Source organism: Gnatocerus cornutus, chromosome 2 (assembly GCF_029298725.1).
Source record: "Gnatocerus cornutus isolate USDA-ARS CGAHR chromosome 2, icGnaCorn1.1, whole genome shotgun sequence".
In the NCBI taxonomy this organism is placed as follows: domain Eukaryota; kingdom Metazoa; phylum Arthropoda; class Insecta; order Coleoptera; family Tenebrionidae; genus Gnatocerus; species Gnatocerus cornutus.
Window position 1 is genome coordinate 10,754,390 of NC_142234.1, and position 23,811 is coordinate 10,778,200.

Genomic DNA, 23,811 nt, shown 5'->3' on the forward strand with positions numbered 1-23,811 from the left:
ATGCGTTTCTTCTCGTGATAGGGTTTTTTACATTAACACCTAATTAATTGTAAGAGGCAGTGAAACCTACTTTATTTTGAGTAAAATGTGTGTTTCCGTAACTGTCGCAACAAATTACCCGTTGACTGTTTGAGTTAAATACGTCTCTAATTAGAAATATCCAACCTAAGGAAACCATCTGATGTTTAGTTCCTTGCTTCATCTTTTAAAAAGTTCGGCACAGAGAACATCAGTGTCAAAGGGCAACATCCAGCTGCTTATGTGCTACATCCTGCTTTAAATCTTCTCAATTGGAGGCGAGCAAAATAGCACATGTGTGGTTCCTAGTCCCCTAATCCGATAACTTTGTACGGAGTTAGTTTCTGTTTTTGACATGTGGTTTCATATTCCTGTCCTTTCTTTTATTAATGTTTTGCAACTCGAACTTTTCTACCTTACGTGATCAATATCTGAAGCTTCAGGTGGAGGTTGAAATTTTATCAGCTTGAATCAGCTATCAGTTATCAGCTTTTCATAGTATTTTTCTAAATTTTTGGAGAATTACGTTTGAGAGTATTTATAAATTCGTAAGCAGATTAGATATACAGTTTGTTGCCACCTTCTTTTGTTTGGTAACTAACTGTGTTTTTTCAAATAGCAACCATGCTTTATTTCTCTTATTTTAAAATAAGTATATTTTTTTCATTCATACCTAAAATTTTGCAATTTTTGGACAAAAAAATTATCAAAGAATAGAAGGTTTATTACGATCCAGTAGTCAAATGCTAAAAAATTTCACAACTAAAATTACATAAAAAAATAAATTTTATCAAAAAATTAACAAAATCAAATAAGGTACTTATATAAAAAACAATACTAAATTAAATGTTGCTCCATTAACTGCTAGACAATGACCTAATCGACCACTGGGTCGTAATAAATATTTTTTCTTGATTTATTTTTTTGTCAAAAATTACAAAATTTTAGGTTTGAATGAGGAAAAACATGATTATTTCAAAATGTAAAAAAAAGTACGGTTACTATTTAAAAAAACAAAGTTGGTTACCATAATAACAAAACAAAAGAAGGCAGCAACAAACTAAATTTCAAATTCAAAATAAGAATAATAAGGCAACCAACTTTTATTTGAAATTTTTTTTTGAACTTTTCAAATAAAAAGTTACAGCCATTATTTGATACTTTTGTTCCACACTGTACATTATTTGATTACATATCAAACATTTGGCTGGGTTCGTAAAGAGTTGGTTAGTTTTGATTTTTCAAACAAAGCACAAACAACAAATTGTTAAGAAAGAGTAGATTTTAATACAATAAAAATACAAATTAAAAAAACTTCAAAATTCAAAATTCAAAAGCCTTAAAATTTCGAATTGCAAAATTTAATAGAAAATTTTGATTTTTGTCTATCAAATTTTAGTCAAGAGGTTCAGTTTTAGTGTTATTAAAGTGAAGTTAGCTTCTTATTTACAGTAGTCCTTTTAATTAATATGGTTAATTAGTTAACTATTGCAATAAAACTATCTCAAAGGCACCTGTTTTTAACAGGGGGCGTAGCTCAGATGGTAGAGCGCTCGCTTAGCATGCGAGAGGTACCGGGATCGATACCCGGCGGCGCCTCCACAATTTTTTTTTATTAGAAACTGCATCAACATATTAAATTAAGATTAAAATTGCAGTGATTTTTTTTAAACAAAGCACATTATGATCGAAAAACAACATCTATCAAATGTTGTAGCTCTGTTTTTACAACTGTCACGACAATGACATATTTTGGTTAACTTAAAGTGTCACAAACAGACATTGCTACCAACAGATTTCAAATTTTAAAGCTATAATTATAACACAGGGTAACCTTTATTAAAAATCAGGGCATGACAGACATAATTAGAGCAAGTGGGGAAAAGGGGTCCCCAATGAAAAACTCAAAATTGTTTCAACAGGTAACGATGCATAATATAAATTATTGTTCACACAGCGGACATCCGGACGACGATTAACCGGAACCAGGAAACAATGAGAAAAGCGAGGCCACCTATCTGTATTGTCCCGTAATGTTCGTGATAATGCGATAAGATTCTTCGCATTTATACATTAAACATAAATTATAACTGGCAGGCAGCAAAGTGCATAATTTCATATCTCTTTAAAACTAAAAAAATAATTCTTGATGAAATTCTACTACTTTATTCATGCAATTTAAGCAAATTTGGCTTGGAGACAAACGTTTTAGCTGACTCGACTTCTTGTTTCTGTGCTATATTTATTCCAAAATCGTCTAGTTTGTCTGTATACTTGCAATACTCTGTAAAGAATTGCAGGTATTCTTTCTCTTCATCTGTCAGTAGTCTTGGCGGTGGAGGTACTGGTTTCGGTGGATTGACAGGAGGAGATCTCCATTTTAGTTCTAAAAAATTTTTTTTTGTCGTGTTGGATACTTTTTGTACTCACCTCTGGTTGTTCTTTTATGAGGAGGCGAAAACACCTTTTGTAGCTTCTGGAACAACATCTCAAACTCCAGTAGCTGCCGAGCTGCCTGTTGCGCCACTTTCATCGTTTTAGACTCTTCCTTGTAGCAACTGATTTCCAGTTGAGCCACTTGCTCAGACGGCATTTGATCCAAATTAATCAGTTCTTCCCGAAATTTGGCTTCAATCATTTTCATCATTTCACTCATATTCAAATTGGCATCATTGGGACCTATCCGCGTCTCATACACGTCTTCGACAAAAACGTGGAGATTTAGCACTTCCTCTGCGACAATCAGGTTTTTAAACACGCCGTTAATTAGTTCCAAAGCGAGTTCTTCTAAGTAGCGCGCACGTTCTTCCTCCCACCTAGTCAAAATAAGTGTTTAATTATTACTAAAGGGAATATCACTTACAAAATGCCTCCGGCAAGCTTATCAATGAGTTCTTGTAATGAATTGATTTCTGCGTTGAATAGTTCTTCAGCTCGTGCCATTCCTTCCTTGACGTTTTCTAAGGGAACAGCTAGTTCTTCTGAGTGCAATAAGGAATTTAAATTCTGGAGTTCCATGAATCGGAAGACATCCATAACTTGGTTTGGGTCGGTAAAATACAAAGTTGGTTTCATTTGTTGTGCAGTCTGTTCTCTGAATTCCATAATTAAGTTTTCCAAAGACGCGGATTCATCAGTCACGTTTATTCTGTATTTTGCAAAAACTGTCCCGATTTCATGAAATGGTAATTCACCTTCTCGGATGTAATAGTAATCATTTTCTTTTCTCCACCACATGGGACTCACCAAGTATAAAAATCTTTGGTACAACTTTAGATTTTTCCACTTTTCTTCGGTACTGTATAGCACAGATTTTAACGCATTGTAGTCTCTTGAAAGTTTTCGGAATTCCTCATACTTCTCCTGAGCGAGCATTGCTTCACGGTCCGACGTTTTCAACAAATTCATGGACTCCGTGTGATCCTTATACAAGAATTGCTCAAAAGAGTCCACGTAGGTTTGGTAGTTTTCTCTGACTCTGTCAATTTCCTTCTGTTCAAGAATTAAACTTTCATCAATAAGCAGGATGTCGTCACCTCTGTAACCAGTCAGGATTTTCGTCTTAAGAACTTCACGAACAGTTTCAATGTATTTCCTCAAACTCAGCTTTTCAGGTATCGGTCGTCCCTCCACTATCGAGAAAAATTCAGAATCAATATCGTCGATCATTTTTGCACTAGTAGTTTCAGGTTCTTTGACGTACAGTCGATTCAACATGTCTGCATTTTGTCTAGATTTGTAATTATGTCTTTCGTTCCACTTGTACGACAGTTCCTTTCGTCTCAGCTGCGAGTTCCATTCTTGAGTCATTACTTTGTGAGCACATTCTTCCAGATCTTTAGGATACCGAAATGGCGACGGTTCTTTGAGTAAATCCCGTTGATTCTTATCATTAATTCCACCTCCAGACGTAAAATATCTCGGCTTGATTCTAGGTAATTTCACTGGTGCTTTCTTAGTCAGTGGCGGTTTTGGTTTCGGTTTTTCTCCAAAACGAACTTTTTTGGAAGTAGTTTCAAAATTTACTTTAATAGAAGAATCCGAGGATTGAACACTAGACATGACGTATTTTTACGAGTTCAAATTTCAAATAGACAGAGTGTAGACATTAGAAAAAGTTTTATCAATATTTCGTTGCTATCTGAGGTTGCTATAGAGATAAATTATTTAATCAATACTTCTTTAGAGATAGACGGGTCGTTTTTGTCTTGTTTATTTAAACCCGACTGCATTGGAAAGTGTTAAGATGAATTTTGTAGGAGAATTTTTGTCTGTTTTATTCGGACGCAAAGGTTTTGTGGAGAGTTTACTGTAGTTATGGCTATTTTCGGCTGGAAATTGGTAAAATGGAAGAAGGGAATTAAAATGTTAAGAAATAATCGATTCTATAAATACACGTTAAAATGTAGCGACGACGGCCTAATTATAAAGCCACGGAAATAGGTCAATTTTCAAGGAAACACAAAAGCTTTCTTGGTAAATATATTTTTGATACACGGTTTTGACCTGGAGGAGTTTCATTTCATTTCCGTTTCATTTTTTTACTACTTATTCTAGTTATTTTACACTATCTGAAACACTTTGGACAGTTTCTTCGTTTATGACTGCTGTAAATTCGACACTATCTTCAGGAGGATCCTGTTGTCGTAACTTTCTTCAATACTGTGATCTGAATCTTGCTTTATGGAAAAATTCAAATTTATGCTTTTAGCTATACAAGGATCTTTCTTGTAATCTAAGCCTTCTATTTGCTTTGGTGTCGTTTCATTTCTCGTGTTTCTTTCAATTATTTTATAATCAATTTGTTTGACCATTTATGTGTAATAGATGTTGACAATTAATAATTAATTTGTTTTTCTTTTTTTTTGGGAAATTTTAAATTTGATTTTACAGTTTATAGATATTTTAAGTCAGGTCGGGTTTTGCATTTAAGCGACTCAAGTATTCTTGACATTTTAATTCGTAATTTTAATTAATTTTTTGTTCTGTCAATGTCAAGGTGTAGCAAAAATGTAGCAAAAAATAGGTGTTCATTAGACTTATGTATTTATATTTACATTTTATAACTTTGTAGATTTTTGATGGCTGAAATTTCATTAAGAGCCCATTTTATATTGTCGGAAAAAAACCATCATGTGAAAAAAGATACATAAAATTAGAATTGGGTAAACCAAGACTTTTATTACTAATGTTCATGTTTGTGGAAACAAACTGGTGGAAAATTCTACATAAAATGGTAAACATGAGTGCAATTTTTCAAAACACACACAAAAGACCTTCTTTCTCTGATGCAAGCAGATTAAGTAATAATATAATTCTTGTCCTTAACAAGCTTTTAATCAGAAATGATTTATGATCTGATTGTTCCGAATTAAGCTGAAACAGAAGGCACATTTCATGTTGTAAAAATCTTTTATTTTGACGTGGATTCTCATCCATTTTAAATTCGCGTTGATTGAAATGGCTCTCAGCAGATAATGCTACACCTTTTTTATTGGTTGATTTCTCCCCATTTGAAACATTTATCTACCCTCGAATCGTTAACTCTGGATTTACAAATTTTCCACTAGATCAATAACCTCCCTAATGACAATAATAGACAACAGATCCTCTAATAAAAGAAGCAACGACCGCGCACAGAGCCGTAACCTGCTTATTTTAAGACTTGGCTTTTCCTTATCTGTTTTAATCCGTTTGTCCAAAAACTGAATCCTGTTTAATTAAAAGATTGCTTCATCCAACTGGCGATTATTAGTTTTTCTCCTTGACATATTCGTAAAATATCAGTTATTATTGCTGTCACTTAATGTGGGCACTCTTATAAATGTCTTCGGCTATAATGGCAAAATTTATAAGAAGCCATTCCGATATAGCCATTGCGGATTCATCCCCATCACATAAAATCCTCCTTGTGCATTGGACCATAAAATGTCACATAAATAAAGGATTTAGTAAGGCTTTCTTTTTGTTTCTTGTTCGAAGTGCAATTATGATATGTATTTTCTTATCCCGTCAGCTGTTAAGCACGCCTTGTTTATTTTGATATGAACGCTCTGTTGCTTGGCATTAGAATGAGGAAAAGTAGTTTTATTTTTTGGATTGATAAACGACTTCTGATCGTGTTATATAATACACGTGTTGATGTCAAATTCACGCAGAGTGTAATTTATTTTATCATTTCTTCCATGACTAAAGAAGGTGAAGATTCCAGAGGTATTTGTACAATGTATTCACGTACGCAGATATATTGTCCACGGTTTGTTCAACTCATATCTTTTGAATTCTAACCCGATTACCGCGCTAACTGGAAATCTATAACACATAACTACAAAAATTGGATTTAACGGCCATTTATCCCAAGGCTGTTATAATAAAAGGGGAATATTTATCATATCTTGTGAAAATGTATACAGAAGGGAGCACACAATGAGCTATTGTGTTGCGGAAATGGCCGATCAGGTCATAACATTCTCCAAATTTCGACAATTCAAACTTTTCACATAAAAACACAAACAGGAAGAAATTAATTAGGGACTGTTATTTTTCACGATCCCTCAGTACGAAGGGGCGTTATTTTTAGATTCAGTCGAGGGTTGTTCGCCCGAATTTATTTGTCTGCGATTTTTTGTATTCAATGTTTTGAAAATAATCTGAAAGAAAACCTCTCGGTTACTAATAGAATAGCTCCAGGGACGTATATTTTAGACAAAGCTTGAAAATCCCTGTTATGAACGAGGCGAGGGGGATTTTTTAAAGAAAATAAACAATTCTCCTCGACAGAGTGTTGCCTTAGGCGCTACTCCATTTAATGGTTCCCCACTTCTGGTTTAAAATTTACATTCGCAAGATGGTGACAAATTTCGAGCAACTTCATATTGATTATAACTACAGTTTCGGCCGAAATAGTGGCATAATTGACTTCCCTCTGCAGTTCGTGGCCAGGGAAAGTTTCACTGGAAACTGCAAAGTTAGTTTGTTGTTTGAAATAAGGCTATCTTGGTTTTATTATTAATGCTTTGAATTTACGGGTTCTTTCATCTTCAAAGAAGCGCCACGTTAAAATAAAAGGAAATACTTTAATTATTGTGGAATTAACGATGGGAAACGGTGATTTATTTTAAAATCAACAAGGTACTTATGCATAAAAATAGACTTTTGAGTACATGGAAATTTGTTGCTGAATCAAACAGCTGGAAGTTTAAAACCAAGATCTTTGATGAATAATAATGTGATGCTGATGATGATAAAGCATTGCAATAAACTCTAAATACCAGCACCCGCATGATTATCTTCTATTCAAAGCGTTTCATGAGAGGATCAAGACTATTATCTGCAGGTCCATGTCTCATAAAAAAAAAATTCTTTAGATTACTAAAGAAAATCGCAAGGAAATTACCTACTGGTGGATGCTTATCCCAGGCGTCTCTACATCAAAATACCTAATTTATTAAATTATATGAAAATCAATCATAACTGGAAATTGAGGGTAAAAAATTTTATTCCGTTTTTCCAGATTTTTAAGAAAAGCTCCCTGAAATATAGTGCATGAAACACGATAAACGACTCCTAATTTTTTTGCCTTGCCCTGAAATAAAATTAGCAAACCAAAATCCAAGGCAAGGAGGGTTCCTGACTAATGTATCACCATTAATAGTGACATGTCCATGGCCAAGGGTTGGTACGAAGTACGAACCTCGAACCTGGATCAGACTGTGCTTTGTGCGGGTATTGATCCAGAGTCAACTGGGTTAGTGTATTTCTACAGAGGGGTTCCCACGCATCATCTCCAACCGCGACAAAGACATCTACAATTACCTTGCATGTGTCCAAAAATTACCACGAGATAAGGTCGCTTGAGCATCCAAAGGGAATTTAATTAATGGTCTTAGATCAGGGACAAGCGAGGTCTTTATGAAGTTGGAAACTTCACGAGATAAATTGTCGTTTCAAAAAGAAAAGTGGCCTGACGATATACCTATATCTCTCTGTACTTCCATCTTCAAAGTTGGAAAGTTTGAAAAATTTGCGAGACTCTCTATAATAAAATTCCACCTTCAAGAAGTCGAAAGGATCTCCAGTCACTCCCCGATAAATTGTTAATTAATTCTCCACCACTGGTATCCGAGTTAAATCACTGTCGACGTAACGTCCTCCTCCGCACCAACGATCCAGAGTATTAAATTAAGGCTACCATATAAGGAGTGTTAATAGCTAGCTCTAAAAATTAAATCTCGTAATCACAGCTTTATAGCGACTAGGTTGTTGGATCCCATCACAATGATCCCTTATGGATTTCTTTTTCAACGGTCGAATATAACGAAAGCTGTCCTTTCAAAGCGTCAGCGATTTTTTAGATTTCATCACAGCTCATAACAAATATTTGACGACTGAAATGAAATCACTTAGGAGCTGATTTATCCACGTCGATGGACACTCGAAGTTTTTTATAACTCCAAAGATGACCCAGAATTTTATTTGGACGCTTGGAAATTGAAATAAAAAAATTGATTTCATTTAATTTTCGCTGAGTAAACATTACAAAAAATCAATTACACAAACTGTGGTGGTTCCATGGGAATAAAAACGTGTTTATTGTTATATTTCATGTTGTTTCCAAGGTAAATGAACGGTGCCCCCAATTTTATTGCAAAGGACTGAACTGCACGTGTAAAGGACAAACCCATTTATCTCACTTACTTTCAATGTACGCTTGGAAGAGACCAAAAAACAAGGCGAAAACCAAAGAAACGTAACAACTTTTAGGTCTCCAGTAAAGTTAATTTATGGTGATCCATTTGCAGAACAAATGCAGCCATAAAATGATATTAGGGTCCGTAAAGTGAGCAAAAGTCGTAAAGTGCCGTTAATAGCAATGAATTAACCTTTAACAGAAGCATATGCACAAAAATCTATCATCTCTGTGGAGGCAATGACTAGAAGTAAGTATATGCACATTCACCACATCCTAGGAATGGTAGCGAAGTTTTAAAAAACTCAATTTTTTTTTCAAGACAGGCGGCGATAAATGAGTTATTACTTCCTGGTAATTATTCTATAGTTTTGTACCGTGGCTCAAGAGGTTGAAAAAATGAGAAGTATTTTCTATACTCTTCAGAAAATATGGGAGTGATTTACGTGTTTCCAGAATGCCGTAACGGATTTGCTTGAACAAACAGTGATATGATTTGCAAATATTAGATAACTTCCAAAGAACGTCCGTGTTGCTATGACTTTAGTTTTTGTCTTCACTGCACAATAACAAGTATTTATAATCACAAAACTGTACTCCCACTGAAACATAAGTCTTGTACGGTACGTTTATTATCCTTTTTAAGCATTTCGAGTTTACTAAACATTTCTTAAACATACATGTTTACATAACAAAGCGGTGGAGGGTGATATGTCGTATACGCACCTCATCATCGTTTTATTATCGTATCCTGTATGAGTTTTCTGCTTTAAGCCTTTCACAAACAGTTTGTAAGAGTCAGTTAAATATAAAGTACGCATTTGTTTAAGTTTTAATGCATGCTTGCTGTATTTGCGTGCACCGCCACTGATCCACATGAAATAAAGGTTTCTTGAGACCTCACCAGTGTATGCCGTGATATAATATCCCTGGTTGAATGCATGGAGCAGATGGTTGGTTCTTGTAAAGCAGCAGGTAGTCAATTATTAAAACTTGTATTCTGACCGTGTTTTGTGCTTGACTGACTGAAATCAAAACGTTTCCCAAGATGCAACGAAAAAAAAACTACAACTTATAAAACAAATATGGTTTAATAATAATGTTTAGAAATTATATTACATTTAGGTACATATGTACAGATTTACGTTATATAAACATGGCGAGCAACAGGAATAATGAATCTAATTATATAAGTCTAAGAATAATTTAACATTAATAGGATAGTAACAACAAAATAACATGAGAATTAAAGACCGATACATTCATTGCAAAAATTTGGGGTAAAGGCCGATATCGAACAATAATGACTTACATTGGTTCGACTATTATTACTTCAAATTGAGAATGATCTTCACAGCTTATATTGGATGGCCTTTGATATCCAGATGAATTAAACAGTAACAAATTTTGTCAAAATTTCGCGTTCTCAATTTAATGTAATAATGAAATGTGGTAAGACAACTAAAATCTACTTAAAAATAAATGAGCACCTTTGGTTCTGGTAATAATGAAAATTACTCTCTTGAATCGAATTGTCACAAGTTCGTGTGATGTGTGAACGCGTAATGATAAGATTTATCAACTTACTAAGTACACATAGTGCACTGACGCAGCATTCAAGCTCCTCTCTCTACTAATTTACTCTAATAGGCTGCTTATTGTCTGCTAATGAACAAATGAAGGGGATGAGTGCCAATTCTATTCAAGAAAATACTTATTTATGATCTAGAATTGCACATTTCGACGTAATAAAGCGTATGGGAATCATCTGGGTATTTTTTCACACTGCTTTCTCATTATACAATGATATAATACTCATCGTTTCACTTTCAAGCGTGCAAACTATAATTAAGGTAAATCCTTAACAAACTGCGATAGATTTCTTGCATAGAAGAATACATGTAATTATTGTTGATGGAAACACTTGGAGAAATTGTTCTTTTGTGCATTTGTCACTATTAACTATGCCATCGAAAGGAATTACAAAAATTACCAATAACATCTCTTGTATATACAGTTTAGAATTTATGTCGTTTTGTAACAAGGGAGATCAAAAAAATTATGTATTCGTTTAAATTGATATAAAACACTCACTATTCCCAAATAGAGGCAAGCTTTTGGCTTGTACAACAGTGTTTTCAATAAGAATATCACAGAGGGGTTTTCCATAAAATAACAGAATGGACGTGTCGAAAGTTCTCACTAATCTAATTTTGATGTTGCATTCGCTATTATTAGAGAAAACACTGCACAGAAAATCCATCGAAATTAAAAAAAATCTATTGACTACACAAAGCACTCACAGCGTGACATTTTTACCTCGTTTTTTTCTTGGACATTTTGGCGAGTTTTCTTCGTTTTAAAATCATCTCGTAGAGAACTTCCAGTCCTTCTTGCAAACCCTCTCCGGTGATGGCGCATGCAGGTTGGACATGCCACAAATGTCCACCTCCACTGCCCAATTCAGTCAGTCCTAACAGTTTTTCGAGTTCCCGTGGTTCTCGAGCACCAGGAAGATCCTGTTTATTGGCTAGCACCAAAATAGGCACTCCGGAGTTTTCCGGCGCTTTAGCAGTCCTGATCAGTTCCATTTTGGCTTCCTCCATCCGTTCGATGTCAACACTGTCCAGAACAAACACTATGCCGTCCGTGCACCTTGTGTAAGACTTCCACAAAGGTCGGAGTTTCTCTTGACCACCCACATCCCAGACGAGGAAGTTGATACCTTTGGCTTTACCGATCATTCCTTTCACTTTCTCGCAATTGAAACCTATTGTTGGAACGGTGTTCAGGTACTGATCGAATTTTAAACGGTAAAGGGCGGTTGTCTTTCCCGCCGAGTCTAAACCTAGCATGACCACATGCAGGGTGCCCTGACCTGATGGCAACGCATCAAGCAGTGATGTGTTTTTGCCCATGTTGGCACCCATTGGAGATAAAAGATAGTCAGTCTTGGAGTTACATGATGTCGTTGCGTTTATTTCGTCTTCTACTGCTCCTTGAAACTTCTAACGGGGACAACTCCATCAATTCCATACTGGAGGAACTAGAAGCCTTAGAACAGGATCTGCAACAAAGATAACTCTCTTAAAATCTCTCCGGCTTCGACTTTGTGTTCTTTCTACTTTTTACACCGGTTCTTATAATAAAACTTGAACACGTAAAGCTATGCAAATGCGATTATGCCATCACGTAGAATGTACCGTTTAGATAACGAATGTGATTTGATAAAAATAATTACCACAGTGTTGTATGGTGTTTAGTTTCAGTCCACCGATGAATATACAGTTACTTGTGCTCGTCATGCAATTGACCGAAAGCAAATTATTTTCACAGTACACTTTCTATGGTAAAATTGATTCTTATTAAATAACAGCATCTGCAAAGCAGATATCAGTTCAAGATGTTCCATGCGTGAAAGGCTGGTTTCAACAACATAATGCTAGCTGTTGATTGCGTTTCTGACTAAAGTCATATTATTATATCAAATTAAGGAAACGAAAGGAAAATCCAGTACTTTGTTAAAGTGAAGTTATCTAATCTCCAATGAGTTGCTTTATTTAAATTTTATATGAAACATGAGTGTGTTTCGAGGCCATGGATAATGTTGTGTTTCAATGAAATTTAAGTAAAGAAATTGTGTAAGTTTGACTGCGAAACAATGATTCTCAGTTTTTCCTTTTACGCAATTTAAATACTCTATCTTTTTGAAACTAAATATTTATTTGGCTCGGTAAGTTCCCAACAGATATTGAAGAAACAACATTTACCTTAGCTACTGGATAAACAGCGAAAGTAGATCCCAAGACAAACTTTGTAGAATTGTCACGTACCAAATAATTTTTATATAAACTTATTAAAAACTTTCTGCTTGAATATTCCAGATCTCACGATATTTTACAATCTAAATTCATATCCTGTTCATCTCACTATGATAAACCATCTCTAGATGTCAGTTGTGGTTAGAGATTCCTCCAGTCCCAGATTGTTTGTGGTTACCGCATAAAACTGTGGTAGGCAATTTAATAGCCAGCAACCCACTGGAAAATTTGTTATACCTTAGATGAGAATTTTGACATCGCTGACTTCCCAGAAACTAGCTCATCAGCTGGTCCCAGGTACGCCAAGGTAGAATTATTACACCGAAAATTCAGAGAAATCCTTCAGCCTTCAGCAAGAGAATTGACGAAATGGACCTTTTGTCAGGGTGTACTGCTTAATTCAGGCAATGACTTCTTCGCCGCCTTTCAAAGTGACTTATCGGAAGCTGTGCAAATGCTCTTCGCTTCTTAATCTATTATTGATAGAGCTACAGACCGGTCGTTATTGTCCCCTTGCTTTTATCGGTATTTATCCAAGAGGCTACCATAAATATTGAACGCAACATCCACCACGCTGATAGCGAGCAAGCAACCACTCAACATTATCAAGATGTGGGTCGATCGTTGAGCTACCCGTATTCGTTATATTCCAGTAATTTTATTTAAAAAAAAAACTTGCATAAACGATGATTTTATGACTAGTGATGAATGAAAGGATATCAAGGTGAAAACACGATTACAAGACATGGAGTTGGTCGATACAGGTGTCTGGCGTACTTTAAATGGCTCGTGCTCTTGGTAACTGTTTCTATAAATAAAATACAAGAAAGTACACCAACCTGTATCTTGCTTTAACCGCTCACGCTTAGCTGTATTCCATGAATTTGATCGCAATGAGAGATTACTTGTTGGGCAAGTAACCGCCGACCGTTGGCCAAGTGGAAATGATTCTGTGTCTCTTAATTGCTTGATTTGAGAAACCAGAAATCATTACTGACTTTGTAATGCTGCTTATGTAAGCGACGTAATGTGCTCTTGAGCGTTCAAGGTAGCTTCTTTCGCCAATTAATTGGTAACGGCTTTCAAAGTTGATCCATTGTCTGGTCACTGTTGAGCGTTTTGTCGACCGTTATTGACAGTTCTCCAAAAAATCAATGCCAATTATAGTGGAATGTTTAGCTTTTTGGACGAATTGATCGTCAATTTAATAAGACTAATAACCTCGCTTCAATTTCGAAACCGAAAAAATGGAAGGATTACGCTGCTTTTGTTCATAATTGACAGGATTAACAGGATCCCGCTTTTTTAGTAAAAATCATTTGAATTGCGGAAGGTTAAGCCATGTTTATCCAGGTTACACAAATAAAGATAATTATTTTTGTGATACAAAGTATTTGGCTTTATTGGCAATTTCCTGCATTATATTGTTATGCATTATTGATCAAACTCGCGTTAATTAATGGCTTGATACGTCCCGGAAGGTGACTGATATGATGATTTGCAGAACCTAGAAAATGAGTATTATCAAACTACTGTTTACCACCTGTGGGAAATGATGTATTACTGTGTTTTGTAATACATTTAGAAAAGGTACCTGAAATCGATTTTTATTTTTAAATACTAAATGAGTCATTCTCAATTTTTACGAGCTGATAGTGATTTATTTTTCTCGGGACGAATGACTGTTTGCACTAAAACTAGGACAGTTGTATTGACATGAAACCTGCATCACTCTTTTGAAATTAGTTCTAGTTCTTCTTATACTGTACATTTTCTTTAGTAATCACTTTAAAAATTTAAATACAAAAAGAAAATTTATTTAAATCTGCTTATTTTCCCTGCAGTGTTCTATTTCTCCATCATTTTTCTCTCATGAAATCCAATAACAGTGACACAGATCCAAATGAAAAATAACAGAATGTGAGAACTTTTCTACCACGCAAAGCTTGATTGATCGCCAAAGATGTGATTGTCAATATTAATTCAGCTAGTCTGCTTTCACTGTCAGTTCAGATGATATTGCCATTCATAAAAGAAAACAACATATGCCGAACCCAAAATGAAACAAAAACTAAAATGGTACTTTCACCCTTTTTTTCTACTTATTGTACCCGATACGACGAAAATGTAAATCAATTCATTCATTTTCCACGCCAATAAAAAACCTCACGGTCAACTTTCCAACTTTTCATAATACTTGTTTAAACAAATCAATGATTCAATGATCACGTTTTAATTAAAAACGCGATAAAAAAATCTTTGTTTGCTGATGCACGAGAATTTAAAAATGAACATTCTCAATTTGTGAAACAGCGGAAATGTAGTTTATATTTAATTTTAAATATCGACCAACGAGAAATTCCAGCAGCATTCATAACCATGCCAAAATTGCGATGGGATGTTTTGTCCGGTGGATACAGCAAAAAATTGCGTTTCATGCATTTAAATAGACGTGTATTCGCAATCACAACCACACAGTTCATAAAATATGTGTGAGCTTCTTTGGCAAAAAAGAAATGTTTTAACTGGACATGTCTTTGATACATTTCATAATAAGTTTCACGATTTTTTTATTCTCATGATCGAAATTACCACGAAAGTGATAGGTGGGAAGTGATTTACTCTGTTTTTGATAGCTTAAAGATATACCGGACGGGTTTTAAATTAAAGACACCTAAATTTAGAGTGTACTTTCACAAGCCATATACGGAGTCAAGTTCAATAACAATCAGCGTCTAATAAATTTATGTTTCAAGACCGCGTCTTGGATTTGGTACATTGACAATATTTATCAAAACTTGTTCTCACAAAAACCACGGCCACTTGCAAGGAAACGATTAGAAGAAATAATTTCTTTTTATAGAAGTGATTTAAAATTGAACCTTGAGGATAAAAATTGGACAGCGACACAATTAAATTTTTCCACCTGTTTGAACAAAGAGCAAGAAGTAGGAAAAATTACAATTAATTTCTTGTAGCCGCAATGGTAATTACATGATGTATTGTTTAAGATTTCCATACTTTTACTACAATCGCAACACCTCGCCTTTTAATTAGTACAGTGAAATTAAAAATCTTCCCCTTTGTTAGTTTCTAAAAATGTGGGTTTTTAACGTCGACTAGTACTCCCTATTGCATTATGCGGTATTGTAATAACAACCTCCAGAACATGAATGATAATTGATAAGACTATTTTCATAGCTTGTTAGTTAGATAACCTACATACTTTTACGATCTGATACAACGCCAAACTTTTCGGTCACCTTAGTGGCAATTTTTATAGTTGACACTTGGCTGGTTCAACATTTTCCAGGTTCATTGACTGAAAAAAAGATTTGCATTGTTAACAACAACTTTTTCGGCCAAATCTAGATCAAACTCTTCAAATGAATAACCAGACAATTTTGAAAGTAATTTAATCATTTTTGCTCATCAACGTTACGGTTGAGTTAACAGCACACGTTGGCCGGTTTCCTATTATTATTACAGTGTCGAATGTGGAATGAGTGCTAATGGAACAGCAAAACCGTTAGTTAAGTTTGTTTTCATTTGAAAATGTATGAAGGTTCTCTACAGGTATGCTGAGACGTCCAGGTAGACGAGGAGTCAGGTAACTGAAATTCTTCGAAATATTAATACCACGCCCGTGAAATAAAAGTGATTAGTATGCATTGATGTGGTAAGAAGAAGGTGATTTAAATGTACAATTATGTAAAATATCAACGACCATCAATAGCGATCTTTGTTTCCATTGTCAGATCTCTCGATTAATCATGTGACATAGAAAAATAGGCATCCGAGCAACTGAAGATTTCCCAATGTACAGTCAAGACGTCCGACAAAAATTGGCGTGTAATTTTCTAATGACAGGGAATTCAAGATTGAATATCACACAGAACATAAATAATAATTACGCAAGTAATTGTGTAAAAACACGATTCTTTATTATAGCGTACACAGCATTTTGATGTCCCAATTATTCATAAAAAATAGCGTTCATGCAATACGCTTTACATAATTCACTGGTGGGAGCTAATATTTTGTCCCACTTTGTGTGAGAATATACATGACGGAATTGTTAAACTGAAGATTAAATTGATCATTACGACACCATCTTCTTCTGGCTGGAATGCACTGAGCGAATGTTGTTCATCTTTAGCCGGAAGGTATTTTCTTGGCCTTATAAACTATTTAATCATACGACCAAATATTTCGTTTACTGAAATTCGACGTTATCTCGATTGATATCGAATGAATCATTGTTCGTTATCGAAATAAATTGATTGGATCAAGGTCATTCAGGTGAAACAGTTCACAGCAACGTTACATCTTCGCAACTTCCGTCTTTCGACACAACGGTCATCATCAACTTTCGCAAAATTTTGGCGCTTGACTTTAAAGGAAGTGCGAGCAAATGCACCTTAAGGCGACTGAATAGAAAGTTAGTTCAATTGTAGATAATTGTTGAGACTACATCTGGTTCATTCACGAACTTGCACCTATATATTTGCGTTGCTAAAATGTCAAGTCTTGGATTGCTTCTCGATTTCTAAACACAGACTTTCTTGGGATACTTTGCCAACATAATAAAACAAGTGGTCCTAATTGATCTCTTGGTGATTACAAAAGTAGAGCAAACTAACAATTTACAAGCAGAAAACTCGATACGATTTTCTTGATTATGATACATTTCTCTTGGTATTTGTTGCGGACACATCATCAGGGTTGCTATTTCTTTATGAGTCAAGAAAGAGGGTTCGTTAAGTTTTCAAGAGTCGTTGGCTCGTGAACAATTAAAATGCTTTGCACGCGCTCTCGCTTAGTTGCGTCGTGTTACATCATGTTTAACATTTTAATTGAAGTTGCAGTGGGCACTTATCACGAACTGCGAGAAGGGTTCGACTAAATATGTGTTAAAAATCCTATCAAAAACGGCTGTTCCTCATTCACGCTTTTTGCGAGGCAAATTCATAAAAGATGAAGTCACAACTGCTGCTGATTGGATTCTGGATTCTCTTGTTAGCAGACGAAATGAGTCAAAGGAGAAATCGTGTAATTACCAGACCTTGAATATTTTATTTTGGCAGTTTTTATTAAGCGAATTTATTATTTCCAAGACGAAGAAGAAATTATTAGAAAAATGTTTCAAGGGACATTGTTGGTGAAAGTGCGGTTTAGACTACACGGGAGCTTTTCAGCTTTACTGCAAATTCCCATGTCATTGCACTTATCATTATTCAGTAATTGTTTCTAGCTTTATGACTGAAGCATTATTCTGACAACATGTAACTGATCGATGATTATGACTTACTCATGGCTCTACCGTAAACTCCTTTAAACAAAGAGACGTTGTAATTTTAAGTATGTTTGTAATATTCATAACCATAACTCAGAAACTGACACCAATAAACATTTTATTTATTTCAAGTTCTTATGAAATGAAAAATTGAAAACAGACCAAGAATTTCGGTCATGACAAAATATTTAATCGACCGTAAATATAAAATTAAACACAAAAGAAAGCATGTGGACCGACATTGACCACTAACCACAATCTTGTTTTGTTTCTTTCGGTACGTTATTTCATTTTATTTACTTCAGAACAGAATAATGAAGAATTGCACAAAACAAATGCTGAAATTGAAATGTCTTAAAACAATTTTTTATCAAATTAAATAAATGGCTTCGGCGAGGGTCTTTTTTATATTTCGTTCATTTATTATTTGTGACTTGCAGTAGAAACCAGTTCCAAAATAACCCAAATTGCTGGCTTTTGTAATATCAAGCATAATCAACGTAAGAACTCAAGCGTCTTGCTCTTTGAAGACAATTTTAGTTTGAGCTCAGTTACAGTGTCTTGTTGTTTATTGTCCAGTAAATTTCAATATTCTCGTAGAAACTATTACTAAAATAGACACGGAAAAATAATATACCTAATGAAATGACTAATTAGCTCTGTTTGCTTTCATCAAAATTAATAAAGACAAATGATAAACATAGATACATGTCAACAAGTAAAACGATGCTTTATTAAATTTTGGAAGAGTCCAGTTAATAAGCAACAAACTCGCAATAACGTGAAGTAAATCTTGAAATAAAATAAACCGTGCTGAAACACCCTCAATGTGCGTGACAGGCTACAATCTGCACCCCGTTTTCCTGAAGTTGTGGCAAAACTTTGTAAGTCGTGCTGCATTCATTACTGCATCTCCAAGGAAATTAATAACAAACCGAAAGATTTGCATCCCTTAACGAAGGGTGAATTTATCATTCCTCCTTTCGAGGAAAGAATAGCAATTTCTTTATCTCGATCACTTTCTCAAACTCAGCTTCGATAATCATGATTGATTTATCTTGTAATAAATCAGGTTGAGATATAAGAACTAACAAATTTTTTCTAGGACAGTTAGTAGGCAAAAAAAGTCACGGAAAAGTGTATAAAAAGTGTCGTTTCACCACGACGACGCATTTGCCCACATCATAACAATGGCCGTGACGACACTTTGGTTCCGCTTATGAGTATTTTTCAGATATGGTTCTTTATGATTTTTCCGCTTCCTGAGTGCACACAAAACTGCAAAAACGTGTGGGTAGTTTATTTGTCTCTTATTCCAGCCTGATTACCAAAATTTGAGACAATAGTGCTAGAAAATAGCAATAACTGCTCTGCATACAATGACTTGTACTGTTAATGATTTTATATGCTATTACCCGATTAAGAACCAGATTCCTAGATACGGAAAAGTAAGGCCTGCTGAATAAGCACATATTTAGATTTCCGTGCTTCGTATTAGGTATTGATTTTTTTCTCGATCTCGTGTGATTTACACAAAACGTCAGAAAAATCTACAGGTACACAACTCCTTATAATTTATTTAAAGATTCGTAGAAAATTATCGATTATTTCGCTACGAGAAATAAATCGTAGTATTGATTGCTTTCGGATTTCTAAAGCTCCAAAAATAAGCACTGCAGGTCGTGCTAATATATTTTTTAACAGATCGCCATTAATTACAATGTTTTGCATTCGGTACAACAAATTATGTGCCGAAATGCAAGGTTAATGGGTTATAACCGGCGGCATTAAATAAATTAAATCTTCCACTCAAAACTAAATGTTTCCAGATGAAATTTATTATTTACGTAGGATGATTTGGAAACTAGGGGCAACTAATATGAATCAAATTACTTTGCAGTATTGATCTTGACATTTGTGTAGAGGTGAATACAAACACGAATGCTATTGATTATTTTTGCACAGCATGTTTTAGACATGACTATTCTTATCCATGCTAAAAAGTTTTTTTTGATAAAGGTCATTCCGAAGTTCGGGAGCCAAGATCGAGCAAATAAAAAAGGTGTGTATGGTGGTAATTAAAACAAACAAACATAGCGGCACCTCGTGTAAAGTGTACAATCCCATTATTATTTACATAACAGCAGTAATGCTTGATTATGGTACAATACCAGCGCCGGACCCACGGAATCTTCAATTAAAAACCCCCGCACCATTAAAAAAAACAACTTTAAGTGACAATCATTTAGAAAGAGATAAGTTTTTGGTAGAACTTGGTCACTCTAGGATTGGTATTTATAGTCCAATTTTTTTAAGTCGAAGTAAAATTGGAATTGTGACTGGCACTAGTTCAAATTAAAATAAAACGATAATAAAAAAAACATAAACTGACCTTTGAGAGTAGTACTCCTGATAAGAATGTAATTTATTGGAGACCACTTTAGTTAAAATAAATTGCTGTCACTTGGTGTTTACTGTTTTTAAGAGGTCACTAGTAAAGGTCAATACATTATTTAAATAACGCACGCACCTCAACTCTCCTACACACACCAACCATCCTTGCTCGACTGACTGATCTGTAGCTGATTACACTCGGCTGGCTCACTCGGTGGTTTCGAATCAGTTTCTCCGTCAGGTTTAAACTAACTTGTGCTTGAGTGCCAAGGAGGCGCTACTGTACGGAGTGTTTAGAAGCGGAGGTTCGAAGCTACGCTAACTAACTCAAAAGCAGGCAATGTAAAGTCAGAAATAGGTTTTTTAAGCCAAAAAAATGCTTTCAATTTTATTTTTTTAATTTTATATTTTTCCTCTTTCATACTTTATCTTATTATTTGACATTTAAAATAGACTTTTTCTCCTAGTATTATGTAACATCTAAATACGAATAAAAAAAATCTTGAGCGATTACACAAAGTAGTAGACTAGTCTAAAGAAGAAAATTTGATGATTATTATAATTTTAGTCCTGTGCGAGCCAAATATCTGAAGTGCAGTCCCCGCCTGGATACCTACAATTATAATTTTTATCAACTTTATTCTATCATTAGCATCACAGACAAACCTCATTTCATGAGCCCAAAGAGGCCCGTCAGGCCCCTGCCCAAAATCAACCAGGAAATTCTCATCGAGCTTCATCCCTCCCTTTTCAGTATCAATATCAACTTTTACAATAGTCGCGCCATGTTCGGCAGTTTCTGGATAAAATTGTCGGTCCCAAGGAGAAAACAAACTTGAACTAATATACAATCGTTTTCCATCCAAAGAGAGTTGCATCATTTGAGGACCTCCATAGAGCCGTCTTCCTTTTATAAAAACGGGATCGGGCTGTTCTTGTAGTTCGCGATCTTCCAAAACTTTAATTGGCGAATCCTTCAAAATTTTCCCACCGAGGAATAGTTGACCGGTTAGTTTAGGATGAGCTGGATCAGTTATATCGTACTGTCTAACATCACCATGAAGCCAGTTATTCAGATAGAGATATTTGTCATCTAAGGAAAGTAAAATGTCGGTTATCATTCCACCTATGTATTCTCCACTCCAGCCTGACACTTTTTTAGGGAGAACATCGATAACCTTGTCAGCGGCCCAAGTTCCGTCCTCTTTAAGGTAAAATCTGTGGTAAAAAAAGTTATGTAAATTTCAACGTAGTTTCATAGTTACCTGAAGATGTTGGCGTTTAAGCCACAACCAACAAAACCTTGTGGTTGTTTAGGATTATGCAAAAATCTTATTTCAAGTGGAGTGACCCCTTCAAATCCCAAATTTATGGTTTGGATAAGCTCACGTTTCGACCAAGAGTAGAAATTAATCGAACGTCCATAGATTGTGGTATCTTCAGGATCTGAGTCTTTAAATCCACGTTTAAACACTTTAGGCGCCCCCCATTCCGACGAAACCATTATATCGAAGTGAGGTTGATACCAAAAGTCGTAATTAAAAGCTCCCGTTTTGTTTTTCGTCCATGTCCCCTTAACAGTAAATGTTTTTCCATCGAGTAGAATATATTCGCTTTTTCCGTTTCCTTCTTTATCGCCCATAGTGGAAATCATAACTTCGCCACTAGCCAAACAATGAGCTGTATGCGGACAAGAACAGTTATAACGATGCATTTCTTCGGCTTCAATAACCTGGAAGTGTGGCATGAAAATTTTGTCAATGCTAACAGCACTTGCATACTTTATGCATGGTTGGAGCTCTTGGATTTTTCCCGGTTTCAACAATATAAATTCTGTCAGAACCCAGAGCTGGTAAAATAAGTTTATCTCTGGCGGGACTTTCGCAGCAATCGTGACAACTCGAGCAAATGTTCCAACCACTGTGATGAAGTTCATCATTGAGTCTTCCAGTTTTCAATCTGTGGATAATCTGACAGCAAAATAAGAAGGTTTATTAACTTTACTGGCTTGTAAAGACCCCAATAGAGTACCTGGCAATAAGTAGGTGATAATGGATTGACGTCTACTGTTGCAAGCAGGTCAGTCTTTTCTTTAGTTTGATTCGGTTGAATACAAACCACATATAGAAGCTCTTCCCTTGGGCCATTTTTCATGGCATCCAAAGGAGTGGCATATCCAGGACCTGGTTAGGAGAAAAGCGAAGAAATAAGTGGCAACTAGCAACAAGTGTGACCTCCAGATATCAGCGGATGAGGTCAAGTTCACGATTGGTTATTTATAAATGAGAGAGTACGTTTAAAGTAGGTACTTACCATTTCGCGACATGTTGAACACTGACTTGTAATTTTTAAATATTTATCTTTTATGAACAAGCGAAAAGCAAACCGCAAATGAGATGAGATAGCTCTCGTCATCAGCTCAATGAGTTGGAATGTAAAGTGAGGGAAGGCACGTCTGTTAGTTATTCTAATTACAAGATAAACGATAGATACTTGTCAACATTAACTGTACAAACAAATCGGAAAAAATAAATCATAAATTCGAAGATAGAACGTGTTTTTCGACAAGGTTAAGATTATTTTGGGATGATTCTAAAATAGGTGAAATAAGAACTTGTTTTTGTGCGCTGAAGAAGAATGATTTCCTTCATTTATTTGCTCTGAACATTAAACATCCACAGAAACTAAAAATAGTACCTACTACACGAAAACAGAATGAGCGTTTACGTGTTTCTTCTGTCATCTTTTATCTCATCCAAATTTCCTCCGAAAACAGACAATCACCCGGTTTTTCATTTGTCTAAGCTTAATTATTTTAGGCACGTACTCCATGCCTTACAGACGTGACCAATTTCATTAACCTTTCAATCCATATAAGAGTGGATTCAATTGAGCTTAGCCGAATCAATGTTTTTTTCTATCAAAAAGTAAAAATAAAACCTTTGATAGCTTTTGCACTAATTGTTGTTGCTATTATACTTATAAGGATACAATATAAATGTATACAGAATCATATTAAATATTTACATTGAACCTACGCCAAAAATGGCAAACTGATTGTTTAGCTTTATAGCTGTTGTAGCTCTATTTCTTTTTGAGGACTTTTGATATCTTTTAAAAGTATTTTGGGTTTTAATTCTGAACTAACTTTCTTGTTATTAACTTACTTATCCTAGTATCTATTTTTCTGTAATGAAAGTCATTTTACCAGGTATTAAATTCACATTTACCTAGCTGCTTCAGACATTTAGAGAAATTTTGATGATGTTTGAACTTATATTGACAGCGATTTCATATTTTCGTAAAAGTAAGATGTCTATTATAATTAATTGTGAACTTTTTTATATTCAGAGTAAGTAGGTATCTGTGTAATAAGTATTAAAAGAATAAATAATTAAATACGTCAGACTAAAATGGCTTTTTTAAAGATAATGAAGAAAATAATAACTGACATATTTAGGATTCCTCACACATTTTCAACGGGATTTAAATCCAACAAACGTGACATGTTCATTTAATCAAGTTTTGCTGAAACTTGAGGTATACCGTGTGTTGAAAACAAGGAAACTTTGAGATTATTGCCCCAAAATCGT

The 23,811-nt window shown here is 34.9% G+C and overlaps 3 protein-coding genes and 1 non-coding gene across 4 annotated transcripts; 1 reads left to right on the top strand and 3 right to left on the bottom strand.

Moving 5' to 3' along the window:
• The first annotated feature begins 1,544 nt into the window (after window positions 1–1,544).
• Window positions 1,545–1,620, top strand: TRNAA-AGC (transfer RNA alanine (anticodon AGC)). The gene has a single exon. It is a non-coding gene; the product is annotated as a tRNA-Ala (tRNA).
• A 548-nt stretch (window positions 1,621–2,168) lies between these two features.
• On the bottom strand, window positions 2,169–4,080 carry LOC148178932 (cilia- and flagella-associated protein 100-like). Its single transcript, XM_088029500.1, has 3 exons — window positions 2,882–4,080; window positions 2,449–2,834; window positions 2,169–2,404 (listed from the first exon to the last, which is right to left on the bottom strand). The coding sequence occupies exons 1-3, from the start codon at window positions 4,078–4,080 to the stop codon at window positions 2,184–2,186; spliced, it is 1,806 nt and encodes a 601-aa protein (XP_087885626.1). The 3' UTR covers window positions 2,169–2,183.
• Window positions 4,081–9,779: 5,699 nt separating this feature from the next.
• On the bottom strand, window positions 9,780–20,462 carry Arl4 (ADP ribosylation factor-like 4). The gene is made up of 2 exons (XM_088030736.1): window positions 20,217–20,462; window positions 9,780–11,774 (listed from the first exon to the last, which is right to left on the bottom strand). Exon 2 carries the CDS (start codon window positions 11,635–11,637, stop codon window positions 11,023–11,025), a length of 615 nt encoding a protein of 204 aa, XP_087886862.1. The 5' UTR covers window positions 11,638–11,774; window positions 20,217–20,462; the 3' UTR covers window positions 9,780–11,022.
• Window positions 20,463–20,604: 142 nt separating this feature from the next.
• LOC148178934 (methanethiol oxidase) lies at window positions 20,605–22,687 on the bottom strand. Its single transcript, XM_088030694.1, has 6 exons — window positions 22,532–22,687; window positions 22,250–22,401; window positions 22,000–22,188; window positions 21,484–21,950; window positions 20,885–21,436; window positions 20,605–20,831 (listed from the first exon to the last, which is right to left on the bottom strand). The coding sequence occupies exons 1-6, from the start codon at window positions 22,542–22,544 to the stop codon at window positions 20,783–20,785; spliced, it is 1,422 nt and encodes a 473-aa protein (XP_087886820.1). The 5' UTR covers window positions 22,545–22,687; the 3' UTR covers window positions 20,605–20,782.
• Window positions 22,688–23,811: the final 1,124 nt, after the last annotated feature.

Coding starts and splice junctions, on each gene's coding strand:
- Arl4 (XM_088030736.1), bottom strand. CDS start 11,637: ATGGGTGCCAACATGGGCAAAAACACATCACTGCTTGATGCGTTGCCA.
- LOC148178934 (XM_088030694.1), bottom strand. Junction 22,189..22,249: donor TATCACCTACTTATTGCCAG/GTACTCTATTGG, acceptor TTTTGCTGTCAG/ATTATCCACAGATTGAAAAC. Junction 21,951..21,999: donor GAGCTCCAACCATGCATAAA/GTATGCAAGTGC, acceptor CCACACTTCCAG/GTTATTGAAGCCGAAGAAAT.
- LOC148178932 (XM_088029500.1), bottom strand. CDS start 4,080: ATGTCTAGTGTTCAATCCTCGGATTCTTCTATTAAAGTAAATTTTGAA. Junction 2,835..2,881: donor AAGCTTGCCGGAGGCATTTT/GTAAGTGATATT, acceptor TATTTTGACTAG/GTGGGAGGAAGAACGTGCGC. Junction 2,405..2,448: donor TCATAAAAGAACAACCAGAG/GTGAGTACAAAA, acceptor AAAATTTTTTAG/AACTAAAATGGAGATCTCCT.